The sequence below is a fragment of the Hyla sarda genome, chromosome 11 (assembly GCF_029499605.1).
Source record: "Hyla sarda isolate aHylSar1 chromosome 11, aHylSar1.hap1, whole genome shotgun sequence".
Taxonomy (NCBI): domain Eukaryota; kingdom Metazoa; phylum Chordata; class Amphibia; order Anura; family Hylidae; genus Hyla; species Hyla sarda.
This window is the reverse complement of record NC_079199.1, coordinates 15,752,764-15,769,635: the sequence shown is the minus strand read 5'-3', so window position 1 is coordinate 15,769,635 and position 16,872 is coordinate 15,752,764. Positions and strand designations below refer to the sequence as shown.

At 44.2% G+C, this 16,872-nt stretch overlaps 2 protein-coding genes across 2 annotated transcripts; both read right to left on the bottom strand.

Moving 5' to 3' along the window:
* Positions 1-1,284: 1,284 nt before the first annotated feature.
* LOC130295751 (B2 bradykinin receptor-like) lies at positions 1,285-5,792 on the bottom strand. Its single transcript, XM_056546816.1, has 2 exons — positions 5,735-5,792; positions 1,285-2,312 (listed from the first exon to the last, which is right to left on the bottom strand). Exon 2 carries the CDS (start codon positions 2,287-2,289, stop codon positions 1,285-1,287), a length of 1,005 nt encoding a protein of 334 aa, XP_056402791.1. The 5' UTR covers positions 2,290-2,312; positions 5,735-5,792.
* Positions 5,793-10,245: 4,453 nt separating this feature from the next.
* Positions 10,246-16,275, bottom strand: LOC130295750 (B2 bradykinin receptor-like). The gene is made up of 2 exons (XM_056546814.1): positions 16,214-16,275; positions 10,246-11,289 (listed from the first exon to the last, which is right to left on the bottom strand). The coding sequence occupies exon 2, from the start codon at positions 11,263-11,265 to the stop codon at positions 10,246-10,248; it is 1,020 nt and encodes a 339-aa protein (XP_056402789.1). The 5' UTR covers positions 11,266-11,289; positions 16,214-16,275.
* Between the last annotated feature and the right edge of the window lie 597 nt (positions 16,276-16,872).

Sequence of the window (16,872 nt, the reverse complement as noted above, 5' to 3'; positions counted from 1 at the left end):
CAAGTAAAAAAATAAAATAAAAATAATTCCAGGATACCCCTTTAAATATATGATCCAGGATCAGAAAATCATGGCTGCTTTCTCACTGAAATGGCGCCACACCTGTCCGTGAGCTGAATATGACATTGTTGTCCAGTCCTATATAAGAGAGAAAGGCCTAATGTGCAAGAGCAGAAAGCCAGTGGGCAAGAGCGATGATCTGACAAACATGGCTATCATAAGAATAATAGGCATCATTGTACCAATCAAATTTACAGTTCAGAGGCCTTGTAAGAACCTATAAGCTGCCATAGTACATAGCAGGGAATCTTGTCATAGGTGCCTTTAATGTCCACCACCTATATCTTAGTACATCTGGTGACATAGACTCTTCAAAGTTAAGTACCAGAAAATAACTCAAATGTAAAAAAAATTTTTGGGTACAGAATGTTCAGTATGTAAATACAGCAAATACAAAACAGAACACAAAAATAGATCAGACCTTTAATAATGCTTTCAGGGCCAAATATGGTACAAAGACCTTACAAAACGTATTCAAAATAGATCAGAGGAGAACAACACCATGGTCTATGTGATGGCTCCTCTACAAGTGGTGAACAAAGAAGAGAGGCGGAGCCAAAGAAACATCACTAAAATGGGCCCCTGTATAATGCTGGATGCTACCACCCAGAACAGAAGATCCTGTTGGGTGCTTTGACCCTCAATCCCCTGTACGGGGCCCCTTTGCATGAGGCCGCCGCTGACATGGCCCCTCCATGTATTGCTGTGGGAGAGGCGGAGAAATGCAGCATTCGTGCATCCCTGCCTCTTCCATAGAGCTGAATGGAGGGGGCGTGTCTGTGGACTTCAGTGAGGTCGATGACACAAGCACTAGAGCCGCGCATAGCCATGGCAGTGCCGGGTCCCTGTGTGGGAGATCGCAGGGGGTCCCAGCAGTCAGACTCAGACACCCTGTGATCAAACACTTATCCCCTATCCTGCAGATAGAGGATAAGTTATATACTGCTGCACATCTCCTTTAATACAATATTTGTCTTTGAACAATCTGCTTATTTTACTGTGTAGGATTATGTTATTGTGTTCAAACACTCAGACTAGACTTTTGCTCGTGTAGAGAGCTGGGTGAGATGGCGGCCTGACCTTTTTGTTGGTGGAGACTTGTGAGTGGAAATGGTACATGCAGGAACAGAAGGTGCAGTTGTAGATTCAAACAATGGATTTGTTCTTGTATGGTCTCATAGACAAAGAAATCTGTGTTGAGTAAAACTTTTCATCTCTTGGGAATTACGACGTCCTACCGTCAGGACCTTTATGTAAAAACCTCCTGTAGACCTCTTTGGCTTTTTGCCTAAATTGATTCCCAACCATACTGTATATGACCGGATTGATACAACTGTTACTGAGAGTGAGGAAAAGCAAGATTACATGAACAAAATGAATGAAAACTGTCACCATACATGGAAGAGAGACATTGATTTCTAGTAATATTAGAATAAAAATAGTAATATTGTAGGGGAGCCAACATATTATGAAGACCAAGAATACAGACAAGACCAGACGAGTGGCTTTTCTCTCCTTGTTGACTTTCTTGAACTGTTGCATTGAGTTGTTCTTCAAAAAACTAATAATTTGGAATGTACAGAAGGAGGTGACAACCAGAGGCAATAAGAAGCCGAGAATATTTGTGATGACATTTAAGACAATATACCATGTAGTAGGTGCAACAAAAAAACAGGCAGTAGTGTTTACTTCTTTTATGTGCACCACCTTTTGGAACAGTCCATAGGGCACACTCAACACAGCTGCAAATATCCAGATGATTCCACAGATCACTTTTGCCCACCAAGGTCTTCTCAAGCTGCCAATGGACATGGCCTTCACCAGAGCCAGATATCTCTCTATACTGACCATCATAAGGAAGTAGATGCTGCTGTAAAGGTTGAGACTATACAAGGAGGGGACAACTCCACACATCAAGTCTCCGAATTGCCAGTAGTTCTTGTTGGACATAGATATAGCCCAAAGTGGTAGGCTGCTAACAAGAATCAGATCAGCAGCCGCCATATTCCCCAGGTAGATCTCAGTCACTGTGCAGCGACTTTTGTGAAGGACAAAGATGGAGATGACAAACAAATTTTCTATGAAGCCCAAGACGAAGATGACCCAAATGTAGGAAGAATAGTGGGTAAAGAACCACTCATATATTTTCCATACTCTACATCCATTGTTTGGAGTTTCTGTGATATTAACCAACATTGTCATCGTTCCATTGGGCTCTGTGCTCATCATCTTGTCTTAGATTTGCTTGGATCCTGTTGGAAAACCAGAAATAAATAGATTTTTGTAAATGCAGCCAATATTGTGATCAGTAAATTCTTGGGGGCCATACAGTGAACAGCCATCTATATTGATGGCTGTATATCGTGTGGAGACATCCTCTTACCCTCCTCATTTTTGTCTATATGTTTCTTCTGTAGCTCTGCTTCATGGGGGACACATGATGCTCCTTAGAGGCAGGACTACAAGTAGAGTACAGTACAGGCAGTAGAGTTTAAAGAGAAAAAATGCATATAAAATCCAAAGAAGAAATACCTAAGTACAAAGTAACCTCTGCATGTGTCTCCATATGTATGGTAAAAATAGGGTCCCTCAGAAGGTATAAAGAAAAAGAAATAAAATGCAGAGACACCTATCTGAAAAAGAAAAAAAAAATTGTACTTCGTTGACGACATATTAAAAATGGAACACAGCATGTTCTAAGCGTGTTGTTTTAATATGTCATCCACAAAGTGCTAACATTTATCTTCTTTTTCAGGTGTATGTGGAGGACTACTCAGCATCACAAGTTAAAGGGGTATTCCAGGAATAAAAAAAAACAGGCCTTTTTTCTTTCAAAGACATCTCCCTCCTTGTCTCCACTTTGGGTGTGGTATTACAGCTTGCTTTGTAGCTGCATTGTAAATGTGCATTAAGTTACTTTCTGCAGCGTTGCATATTTACAGTGCATGTAAATAGGCACTATCATTAAAACTAATTTATGCTATTGCACTCCTTATGGTAAATAAAAAAATCTTTCTAATGTACTTTCTTTAAAATTAAGTTTTCTATGTTTTATTTGTGTTTTCAAAAGCTTCCACTAGGTGTCTCTCTACTTTAGAGCAATTTCCTCCCATCTCTTGCACAGACTTTGGACTCCTGAAGTCCAAAATCAGGAAATGCAGCCTGGAATGCTGAAGAGCTTGTATACAGCCTTTTCCATCCATAGCTCATCTCACACTGAACTGCTCTGGCCTGTGTGTATCAGAGTGAGGGAGGAAGTTCTCCCCTGTATGGCTTCAGATGATGTCACGTCTGCTGAGGAACGTCCCTTCCCAGTCTGTAAATCTGACTGAGCAGAATATACAGAGTAATATCAAGGTAGAAAAATAAAAAATAAAAAAAATAAAGGCAGGGGGTGGTTTATATTGATGGGGCAGTGACCTGGGAGGATTATAACATTTACCAAGATCATGATAGGTACTCTTTAAGGGGTTAAAAAAAAAGGGACAAACTGAAACACAATATAAATGTAAAACACTATATAAGAAAGTTGTAGAACTTTTCTCTAACATAACATTATGCCACAAGTCACTATGAAAACAGCAACATATATAAGACGTCTTCACCGCCGACCTACTGCTGCTTGTACTGTGATAACTACCTTCTGGGTGGAGAAGAATTTATACATCTACAGTGACCCCCCCCCCCCCGACCTCCGATGGCCCCGACATATGATCATTTCAACATACGATGGCCTCTCAGAGGCAGCATCAACATACGATGCTTTTGTATGTCAGGGCCATCGCAAAAACGGCAATCCTGCAGCGCAGACTGCTTTAGCTGCCACCGGATAGCCGTTTACAGTGCCCCGTGTGGTCAGCGCTCTCCATCGTCGTCATCACGTCGCTGTGCACGCCGTCCCGTCATCCAATAGGAGCGGCGTGCGTAGCGACGTGATGGCGGCGACGAAGAGCGAGGATGCCGGGGAAGCAGAGGCCTTGCCGGAGCGTCGGGGACACCTTGGGGACGCGGCGACAGCGATGGAGGGCGACATCCAGGGCAGCGGTGACGAGCGGTGACGGTCCGGAGCGGCGGGGACACATGAGTATAACCTCCAATACCAGTGGTCTTCAACCTGCGGACCTCCAGATGTTGCAAAACTACAACTCCCAGCATGCCCGGACAGCCGTTGGCTGTCCGGGCATGCTGGGTGTTGTAGTTTTGCAACATCTGGAGGTCCACAGGTTGTAGACCACTGTCCTATACTTTACATTGCACGGATCCCTCAACATACGTAGTGTTGAGCGGCATAGGCCATATTCGAATTCGCGAATATTCGCGGATATATGGACGAATATTCGTCATATATTCGCGAATATTCGCATATTCGTAATATTCCCATTTTATTTTCGCGTATGCAAAGGTTCGCATATGCGAACATTAGCATATACGAAAAGTTCTCATATGTGAAAATTAGCATATGCAAATATTCGCGTATGCGAAAAAACGCACATCAGTCTCACACAATAGTATTAGAGCCTTCTTTACACCACACAAGCTGGAAGCAGAGAGGGATGATCACTGTGATGTGTACTGTGAAAAAAAAAAACAAAAAAAAACGAATATTCGTAATTACGAATATATAGCGCTATATTCGCGAATATAAATCAGTACGTGAACATGAAGTCTTATGGTGATATCGAGATGAGTTGTCCCAAAAGATACACTTAGGCTAAGTTTCCACTTGGTTTTTTTTCTGGCAGTTTTTGGAGATCTGCCACTGCAGTTTTTGAGCCAAAGTCAGAAGTGGATCCATAAGGGAGGAGAAGTGTAAGTTCTTCCTTTATATGTCCTATTCATTTTGAATACACTTCTGGCTTTGGCACAAAAACTGCAGTAGCAGTTTTCCAAAAACTGGCAGAAAAAAACCAAGTGGAAACTTAGCCTAAGTGTGTCTTTTGGGACAACTCATCTCGATATCACCATAAGACTTCATGTTCACGTACTGATTTATCTTAACAGATATATATCCCATTGCAGAACAGTGAACAAGTGGAAACTTAGCCTTTGGGTGCATTCACACCACGTTTTGTACATACGGGTGCCGGAACCGGCTGGGGGAGGGGCAAACCGGGCGCTCCCGTACCCCGGCCGGATAAGCTCGTGACTCCATTTACTTTAATGACCCGACCGGAGTCAAACGGTGACTCCGGTCGGCTCAGTTTTGACCCGTATGTGGTTTTGGACCAGACCTAAAACCGTAGTAAACTACGGTTTTAGGTCCGGTCAGGAAACCGCACACGGATCGGGTCATTAAAGTAAATGGAGTCACGGGCTGATCCGGCCGGGGTACGGGAGCGCCCGGTTTGCCCTTCCCCCACCGGATCCGGCACCCGTATGTACAAAACGTGTTGTGAATGCAGCCTAAGCTCTGCTTCATATGTCATACTGCGCTCTGCATCATCTGTAAAAGATTGCACTAAGAGAAGAATCGGCAATGGTTAAAAGGCATGATAATGATAGAATAAATAAGAAATAAGATCAGTAACCAACACACAACAGCAAATAAACATCCAAATTATAAAGGTGTAATACATGTGCACTCACCCTAAAATACAAACAAAACATATGGGTTCAGTGCTATTACATTTTCTGCCTCATCCTTATTATCTTTGTAAATATCTCTCTCTTTTACCTTGGATATACTAAGATGTGCAGCGTCGGCTCCAGGATTAGTTGCTGACCGCTTCCTCTACGTTTGTGAAGATGAGATCTGGGACGGGAGGATCACTCTGAGGCTTTTATATCGAGCTGTCCCAAGTGGTCTTAGAGGTAAACAAATAAGATTCTGGTGTGAGGTAAATGGACCCAACCTTAATGGATAATAATTTCATTTTATTGACACTGAAAAAACAAACAACAATTCTGTTCTTACCGTTTACTGTAAGTTTAAGGTCCCGCAGGGTAAACTGTGACCATTTTATGTCTCAGGTCATTACACATGGTGATACCAATTATTTTGTTTTTTTTTGCTTTTTCCCTTAAACATTGTATTATTATAAAAACGTTCCTCCTAGGGTAATTGAAGATGTGATCCTCTGATCACTGGTATAATATACTGCAATATAAAGTCATGGCCATAAATGTTGGCACCCCTGAAATTTTTGAAGAAAGTGTAGTATTTCTCACAGAAAAGGATTGCAGTAACACGTTTTGCTATACACATGTTTATTCCCTTTGTGTGTATTGGAACTAAAACAAAAAAGGGAGGAAAAAAAGCTAATTGGACATAATGTCACCAAACTCCAAAAATGGTCTGGACAAATTTATTGTCACCCTTAACTTAATATTTGGTTGCACACCCTTTGGAAAAAATAATTGAAATCAGTCGCTTCCTATAACCATCAATAAGCTTCTTACACCTCTCAGCCGGTATGTTGGACAAATCTTCCTTTACAAACTGCTCCAGGTCTCTTATTGGAAGGCGCCTTTTCCCAACAGTAATTATAAAATCTCTCCACAGGTGATCAATGGGATTTAGATCTGGACTCATTGCTGCCACTTCAGAACTCTCCAGCGCTTTGTTGCCATCCATTTCTGGGGCTTTTTGACGTATATTTTGGGTCATTGTCCTCCTGGAAGACCCAAGATTTCGGATGCAAACCCAGCTTTCTGACACTGGGCTGTACAGTGCGACCCAAAATCCATTGGTAATCCTCAGATTTCATGATGTCTTGTACACATTCAAGGCCCCCAGTGCCAGAGGCAGCAAAACAACCCAAGACATCATTGACCTCCACCATATTTCACTGTAGGTACTGTGTTCTTTTCTTTGTAGGCCTCATTCTGTTTTCGGTAAACAGTAGAATGATGTGCTTTACCAAAAAGATCTATCTTGGTCTCATCTGTCCACAAGATGTTTTCCCAGAAGGATTTTGGTTACTCAAGTTTATTTTGGCAAAATGTAGTCTTGCTTTTTTATGTCTCTGTGTCAGCAGTGGGGTCCTCCTGGGTCTCCTCCATAGTGGGGTCCTCCTGGGTCTCCTCTATAGCGTTTCCTTTCATTTAAATGTCGACGGATCGTTCGCTCTGACACTGATGCTCCCTGAGCCTGCACGACAGCTTGAATATCTTTGGAACTTGTTTGGGGCTGCTTCTCCACCATCCGGACTATCCTGCATTTACACCTTTCATAAATTTTTCTCTTCTGTCCACGCCCAGGGAGATTAGCTACAGTGTCATGGGTTGCAAACTTCTTGATAATGTTGAGCACTGTGGACAAAGGCAAATCTAGATCTCTGGAGATGGACTTTTATCCTTGAGATTGTTGATATTTTTCCACAATTTTTGTTCTCAAATCCTCAGACAGTTCTCTTCTTCTCTTTCTGTTGGCCATGCTTAGTGTGGCACACACAGACACACAATGCAAAGAGTAAGTGAACTTCTCTCATTTTTATCTGCTTTCAGGTGTGATTTTTATATTGCCTACACCTGTTACTTGCCCCAGGTGAGTTTAAAGGGGGCATCACATGCTTGAAACAATCTTATTTATCCACAATTTTGAAAGGATGCCAATAGACGCGTCAGAAGATAAGTAAAGCTTAGCATTTTCTTTATGCAGAATGTTCATTGTGTAAATACAGCAAATAAAACACAGGACACAAAAATAGATTAGAGTCCCTTTAATAATCCTTGCAGAATGTATAGGGTTCAAACACCGGCTTTGAATACATGTTCAATATAGATCAGAGGATAACAACACCATGGTCTGTGTGATGGCTCCTCCACTAGAGGTGTACAAAGAAGAGAGGAGGAGCCAAAGAAACATTACTAAAATGGGCCCCTGTATAGAGTTGTATCCTACCACCCAAAATAGAAGATCCTGTTTTTTGTTTCCCTCACAATCCCATTTCCATGATCTTTGGGCCAATTTCTCACACCTTCACAGTGTGAGTTACTATATACTTCAGGGGACACAGTGGGAGTTACTATATACTTCAGGGGACACAGTGGGAGTTACTATATACTTCAGGGGACACAGTGGGAGTTACTATATACTTCAGGGGACACAGTGGGAGTTACTATATACTTCAGGGGACACAGTGGGAGTTACTATATACTTCAGGGGACACAGTGGGAGTTACTATATACTTCAGGGGACACAATGGGAGATACTATATACTTCAGGGGACACAGTGGGAGTTACTATATACTTCAGGAGACACAGTGGGAGTTACTATATACTTCAGGGGACACAGTGGGAGTTACTATATACTTCAGGGGACACAGTGGGAGTTACGATATACTTCAGGGGACACAGTGGGAGTTACTATATACTTCAGGAGCACAGTGGAGGTTACTATATACTTCAGGGGACACAGTGGGAGTTACTATATACTTCAGGAGACACAGTGGGAGTTACTATATACTTCAGAGGACACAGTGAGAGTTACTATATACTTCAGGGGACACAGTGGGAGTCACTTTATACATCAGGGGACACAGTGGGAGTTACTATATACTTCAGGAGACACAGTGGGAGTTACTATATACTTCAGGGGACACAGTGGGAGTTACTATATACTTCAGGGGACACAGTGGGAGTTACTTTATACATCAGGGGACACAGTGGGAGTTACTATATACTTCAGGAGACACAGTGGGAGTTACTATATACTTCAGGAGACACAGTGGGAGTTACTATATACTTCAGGGGACACAGTGGGAGTTACTATATACTTCAGGGGATACAGTGGGAGTTACTATATCCTTCAGGAGACACAGTGAGAGTTACTATATACTTCAGGAGACACAGTGGGAGTTACTATATACTTCAGGGGACACAGTGGGAGTTACTATATACTTCAGGGGACACAGTGGGAGTTACTATATACTTCAGAGGACACAGTGGGAGTCACTATATACTTCAGGGGACACAGTGGGAGTTACTATATACTTCAGGGGACACAGTGGGAGTTACTATATACTTTAGGGGACACAGTGGGAGTTACTATATACTTCAGGGGACACAGTGGGTGGGTGTGGGTGCGGTCCGGTGTTGGAGCTGCCGTCCTTTCCCTCCTCAGTATCGGCAGTGGTGGGTCCTGTCTCTGCTCCTCCGCTGCGCTCCCACACATACAGGCAGCCATCTTGTAGTCAGTGCTCTCTGCTCAGGATGCTGCTTTGCATGCGGGAGGGAAAGGGAAGAAAAAAATCAGAGCCGGGACCCACAGCTGCCATTACTAAGGAAGGAAAGGATGGCAGCTCCGACACTGCACAGGACTGAACAATGCGGTAAGGAGGCAGCGAGCGGGCAGCACTGACTAGGTGAGAGGCTGCACCACTGTGCCCAGCAGTATTCTCACTGTGATATGATGGCATACGGGGAATAGCAGCATTGTAATAAGGGGAGTGGAGGGAGGAGGGCAGCTGTTATGTTTGTACAGTATATACAGTTCACAATATCCTACTCTATGAGTGCTGAACACATGCCCCCGGCCCCCGGATATTAAATATCCCCCCCCCCTTATAGTCAATGCTGTGAATGTAGCCCCTATTATAAAACAGTTCCTGCCCCTCTGACTGATTGCTAAAACATTTAAGGGGTCTCAATAGTAATCACCATAATACTAGACAATTATAAATAGTTTTTAATGGACCCAGTGGTCCCGATTTATTCATCTGCCTGGGACCAACACTTTTCCCATAACAACCAATCACAGCTCAACTTTCATTTTACCAGAGCTCTTTAGGTTATGAAAGCTGAGCTGTGATTGGTTGTTGTGGGCAAAGTGCTGGCTACAAGCAGATTGATAAATAGTAGTGTTGAGCGCGAATGTTCAAAATCCAAATTTTTACCGCCAATATTGGCACTTTGCGATTTCACAGATTTTTTGAATATAGTGATATGTATGCGTAATGACGAATATAATTTTTTTGCGAATATATGTTGGTGAAGGCTTTTAATACATTGTTTGTCTTTGCACATTTTTGTTGTTTTACTGTGTGTAGAATTATGATATTGTGTTCACACATTGAGTCTGGACCGGTGCTCGAGGATAGAGCCGGAGATGGTGACCTGGCCTTTCTATAGGTGGAGGCCTGTGACTTGGAATGGTACAGGCAAGAACAATAGGTGAGATCGCAGAATCAAACAATGGATTTGTTCTTGTATGGTCTTATGGACAAAGAAATCTAGATGGCAGATTAATCTGTTAGGATTGATGACGTTGTTCTGTCAGGTCCTTTACATAGAAGCCTACTGTAGACCTCTCTGGCTTTTTGCCTAAATTGATTCCCAACCATACTGTATATGACCGGATTGATACAACTGTTACTGAGAGCAAGACAATAGGAGATTTGGTAAACAACACGATTGATGTATCTTACCATACATGTAGGATGGACATTGAATCTTTCTAATATGGAAAAACATAAAATAGTAATATTGTAGGGGAGCCAACACACTATGAAGAGCAAGAATACAGATAAGACCAGCCGAGCGGCTTTTCTCTCCTTGTTGACTTTCTTGAACTGTCGCATTGAGTTGTTCTTCAAAAACCAAACGATACGAAATGTACAGAAGGAGGTGACAACCAGAGGCAATAGGAAGCCGAGAATATTTGTGAGGATATTTGGGAAAATAATCCATGTTGTAGGTGCAACTGAAATACAGACAGAAATGTTTAATCTTTTAATAAACTTCACCTTTCGGAACACGCCATTGGGCGCACTAAACACCGCTGCAAATATCCAGATGATCCCACAGATCACTTTTGCCCAGCAAGGATTTCTCAAGCGACCAATGGACATGGCCTTCACCAGAGCCAGATATCTCTCTATACTGACCATCATAAGGAAGTAGATGCTGCTGTAAAGGTTGAGCTGAAACAAGTAACTAAGAAGTGGACACATGAAGCCTCCGAATGGCCTGTAGTACTTGTTAAAGATATATATAGCCCAAAATGGTAGGCTGCTAACAAGAATCAGATCGGTAGCCGCCATATTCCCCAGGTAGATCTCAGTCACTGTGCAGCGACTCTTATGAAGGACAAAGACGGAGATGACAAACAAGTTTTCTATGAAGCCCAAGACGAAGATGAACCACATGTAGGGGGGCCGGTAGGTAAAGACCCACTCAGCATTGTCCCACTCTATACATTCGTTTTTTGGAGTTCCTGTGATATTAGCCAACGTTGTCATCGTTCCATTGGGTCCTGTGATCATCTTGTGTTAAATTTGCTTGGACTCCTGTTGGAAACACAGAAATAAATAGATTTTTGTGATTTCAACCATTATTGTTATCAGTACAAAACAAGAAATGTCCAACAGCAACATTACAAATAATCCCTGAAAAGAATTGACTTAGAACCACAGAATGTTCGACATTAGACCCCATATCATAGCAGAGGAGTGGTGCAGGGCGCCCTGCGTCCTTGAGGAGTTAAAGGGGTACCTGGCTGCTAAACATCTAATTCCCTATCCAAAGAATAGAGGACAAGGTGTTAGATTGTGGGGGTCCCACTGCTGGGGGCCTCCTCCCATAGATATGAATGGAGGAGGCATGTCGGTTGGCATCACCAGTCATCCGGCACGGAGTGAAGTTTGCTCCGTCCATCGTGTGACAGGGGGGCCGCAGCGGAGATCTGTGGGACCCTCACGATCTAACATCTTATCCCCTATACTATTTTTAGTGTAATCTCGCGGTATGTGAACCCAGCCTAAAACTGATTAATTATCATTACGCATTGAATAATTATGATAACTGGCAAGTGAAAATTGGGGTGTTTAATTTTAATTTAATGAATGCCTTGGTCACAGGAGCTGAATGTGGCTCTGGGGACTACGGCCAATCATTGCCTGCTGTGGGCCAAATGACAGATCCCACAGGTTTAGAGAAGGAAGATTCCTCACTGAAAAGAATGAGCAGAGCAGGGAGGAGGGGGGACCTCGGCTGTGGCTCATCTTTGTGATAAACGTGCTTGTCTTTGTGCCACCAGTGAATGCAGCAGTGCCCAGGCCAGCTGATTTTCAAAAAGGCCTGCCTGGCAATGGCAGCCGCAGACAGTCCCTCCCTCTCTAATTCTACCACAGGCTCCAACAGCAGCATCTTTTATCTGAGCTGCTGCTGGCTTAGTCAGACTGTCTGTAGAGGGCAACAACCCAGTGTTGAATGGAAGGCTTTGTTCACACAACCAAATGTCCGCACAGAAATAATCCATGCGGACATTCTGCAGATAAGTCCACCATAAGTCCCAGCAAGCCCTGTGGTCTCTGAAGTCACTGGTCCCCTCCATGGTCCCAGCCAAGCTGTATAGACTGTTACATCTGTCTGTTTCAGTAAAGCTGCCATTTTTCCGTAACTTGGTGTCGGAGTCATTATTGCCCCCTTACCTAGCCCAGGATTTAGTGGTATAGCTTCGGGTTGTGTTTAGGATAAACCACGCCCTGGCATCACGAATACAAGGGGTTAATGCCATCTGCCCCTAGGGTAATTCCATCTGCCCTCATCACAACTTTTGGCATCCTACGAACAGGAAACGGGTGTGCGCCTTATACAAAAAATACCCCCTCAGTGTGAACTGTGCCCAGTGTTGCCCAAAATTCGCACGCAGATGCGAACAAAAGTTGAGACGGAAAGTGTACGAGACATTGTCAGTGAAAAGTGTTTATTCCAAGGCGCTTGTGAAATAGAGGGGGAGGTGAAGAAAAGACTGTTATCTGTCATTGTGAATTGTCCAAGAACTGTGCCGACCATGTGTAAAATCGGGTCCGAAGTTATGCTATGTAACAAAGTATTGCCAGTACCTGAAAGGGTTAAAGATGTGCCAGAGAAGTCAGCGAAAATGTCCCACTCTGGTCAACGTCCCGCCCCTGGGCATGGAAACTATGTTGCTGAATCAAATCCAAAGTGGAACTGTAAAGATCCACCCATTGTTGCTGGGGGAGCGGAAGTCATCGCTGCACCGCTGACGCACTTCCGGCCGGCAGAAGTCCTGTACAAAAGACACAGCGCCGCTGGACCTCTTCAGTTTGCCGAAAGTCCATGAGGTGAGCAACATGGCGGAGCAGGCAAGCACGAGGTCGGAGAGTCCCAAAAAGGCGCTGGAGGCCCGGAGAGCCACCGCGGCTGCAGCGCATATGTTTCAAGAGGTGGCAGATGGTCTGCAGAGTCCCACTGCCCAAGGATGATGGAGAATGGCCAGCAACCCTGGCGGAAAGTACGCCAGCATCTTTAAGAGGAGCGTCGCCGGTGAGGCTGTCCCCTCATCAACGGACCTGGGGATCCTGGGCGGAGATCCACAGTCACACCCCCTCCCATAGGCATGAATGGAGGGGGCGTGGTGTGACGTCACTTCCCCTTCTCGGAAGCAGCTGGCACAGAATGCCGGGGGCTGCACAGAGATCGTGGGGGTCCCCAGCGGCAGGACCCCTGCGATCATACATCTTATCCCCTATCCTCTGGATAGGGGACAAGATGTATAAACCCGGAATACCCCTTTAGGGTACGTTCACATGTACAGGATCCCGCACAGATTTGATGCATAGGATTTGTAACTGCCGATTAGAAGCTGTGATCAGTCATTTAGTTTATATTGAAATCTGCAGCAGAAAATCCTGCACATCAATTCTGTGAATGTGTGAACGTTCCCTTAAGATATATCAGTGCGTGTACATGAAGTCGTATGTGATATCAGGATGAATTGTGCCAAAAGACACGCTCAGCCCTGCTTCATATGACATCCTCATCCGTCACGCCCCCTCCCATAGACTTCCATTGAGGGGGCGGGGCGTGACATCACACAGGGGCAGAGTCACGATCTTCCGTCCCCGTGGTTGGGAGGAATTAGCCAGAGAGCCTCCAGCGCTTCTGGAAGCAGTTACAGGTGGGTGCTGCTTGCTATATTGTGGGGGTCTCCAGTGGTGGGACCCCGACGATCTGACATCTTATCCCCTATCCTTTGGAGAGGGGATAAGATGTCTAGGGGCGGAGTACCCCTTTAAGATTTCACTAATAAAACAATATGCAATTGATAAGAGACGTGATAATGTGAGAATTAATAAGAAATAAGATCAGTAACCAATAAACAACAGCAAATAACATCCGAATGTTAAAGATGTGTGGTGTCCCGGTACCGTATTATATACGATACCTGTGTAAGAGGTCCCCATAGCCAGAGTCCCCAGGACGTCGGGGTCCCTCTTTTGTAGATCTCCCCTTGTCACCTCTCACTTAGTCAATAGGTATATAGCAGTTTTATTTAATATTTATATAATTATAAGTATAAATATGTATATATTTGGTTATCTACCTGTTCGGAGCGTAGCAGGACCTGCGGGTCACGTGATTAGCTTCAGAACTCTATGGTTTTGCTAAAGGACCTTTGGAGCTTGTAGTCAGGTGATCACCCACAATCCTTTGTAACAGTGAGTGACACCTGATTGGACCAAACCAAAACGGATCAGCCCCTGCCCATATAAGGGAGCTGCAGCCATTAATCTCTCTCTTGTTCCTGTGCTGCCAAGCAAGCAGCATCTTTCTTCGGTTGCTGACTATGGAAGAGGTAGGACCTCCACAGCTTACAAGACAATTTAGTAGGCCAAAGCCTTGCGGCCTAGGCTTATAGCATACGGATATACTAAGCAATTCCCCGCTACTCATCGCAAGATCACTGGACCTAATTACTCCCCTAAATCCAGCGGATCTCTGCCATACAATTCTACAAAAGCTGAATTGGGCTTATCTGATCCCAACCGACTGTCAATCGCTGCTCAAGCTGTATGTAAAGAGACTCTGTTATCTGAACTGTTATTATTACTGCATGCTCAGAAATTCCTCAGTAAAAGTTCCTGCAAGTTTTCAGTTAACAGCGGTTGTGGACAATCCTTTATTTCTGCACCACCTATTGCTCTTGGGAAGGGTGGCAATAGGCCTGTCATGAACCGGCAGGACTGGTAGTGGATCCTCTAGACCAGAGAGGCGATGGCACGGGCCGTACCAAGGGAACGGAGTCTAAGGGACTACTGGTCTTCACCAGGGCCCGCCGCAAAGCGGGATGGACTTGCTGCGACAGGTAGTCCCCAGGTCGTTCCCCCAATAGCGGCTCAACCTCTCTGGCAGCTGATATGACGAAGTACACAGGGAACAGGCAAAGGCGTAGTCGGACGTAGCAAAGGTCAGGGCAGGCGGCAAGGGTTCACAGGCGAGTAGACGGGAGCAAGGGGTTCGGCAATAGGCAAGGAGATACAGGCTACTAGGAACGCTTTCTCAGAGGCACAAGGCACAAAGATCCGGCAAGGGCAGGAAGGGACAGGGAACTTTTATTAGGAAGGAGCAGGGGTCATTAGCCAGCGCACCAATCAATGGTGCGCTGGCCCTTTAAATTTACTGAAGGTGGCACGCGCACGCCCCAGAGAGCGGGGCCGCGCGTGCTGGGAAGCAGGGAATGAGGCGCCGGGTAAGAAAGACTGGGACGCGGCGCGTGTGCGGGGATCAGCCGCCACGTCAGCCGCGTCCCTTCTCCTCGGGATCCCGTGCTCCCGGTCAGTGTGTCTGAGAGGGAGGCACCGGGATCCCAAAGAGAGGGGACGAGGAAGCGGGCCGGAGGCGGGGACCGGAGCGCTCGTTGTGACAAGGCCTAGCAAGAACACAACATTTAACCCTCACCCTGGCGTCACGAGTGACAAGGGCTAACAGCACCCTTAACTATCCTACACAGCAACACCCTAAATACCTTACTACTACCCCAAGACAGTGTCCTCTCCCCCGTCACCACAGATGCTTCACAAAGTGAGATTTTTTATTTATTTACTTTTATCTAAGACTTTTACACTCACCCTAAAATACAAATAAGACAAATAGATTTAGGAGGGTTAAGGTAACAATTTGTACAGCACATATTGTAATAATACCAAGATGTGCCTTTACATAGGACTGCATGTACATTTTTTTTACCTTACCCTGATTATCTACGTAATTACACAGACCCCCCCCCACACTCACACTCACACACACTCGCACTCACACTCACACTCAAAGATAAATAACAACTTCAGCTCTGCTACATTTAGATAAATAAACTATGGCTAATATACAGCTCTATGTCTCATATACTTTTTATATTCATTGCTGTGAATTAGTCCTGTGTTTAGTATATCAATCTCTTTCCTTTACCTTGTATATAGTGAGATGTGCAGAGATTAGTCGCTGACCGATTCCGCTGTGTTTATGAAGATGAGATCTGGACAGGGAGGATAAATCCCAGGTTTTTATATAGAGACATCAAGTGGTCTTAGAGATGATGGAGTTGAGCCTAATGGACCAAACCTTAATGGATTATTATTTCATTTTGGACTGAAAACGAACTGCAAAAAATAAATAAATAAATAAATGAATAAATAAATGAACATAAAAAAATAAAATAAAAAAAAAATTGAAAAAAATAACAATTCTGTAATTACCATTTATTGAACGTTTTAGACCACACAGGGTAAACTGTGATCATTACAGTGATACCTATTATGTTTAACTTTTAGAATTTTTTTTCCCTCAAACTTCACATTTTCCTTAAAATGTTTATTGATCATGAACTTTTTTATTTTCCTTTTTTTGTTCTTCTAGAGCAGTGGTCTTCAACCTGCGGACCTCCAGATGTTGCAAAACTACAACTCCCAGCATGCCCGGACAGCCGTTGGCTGTCCGGGCATGCTGGGAGTTGTAGTTTTGCAACATCTGGAGGTCCGCAGGTTGAAGACCACTGTTCTAGAGTAGTGTTGAGCGGCATAGGCCATATTCGAATTCGCGATATTTTGCGAATATATGGACGAATATTC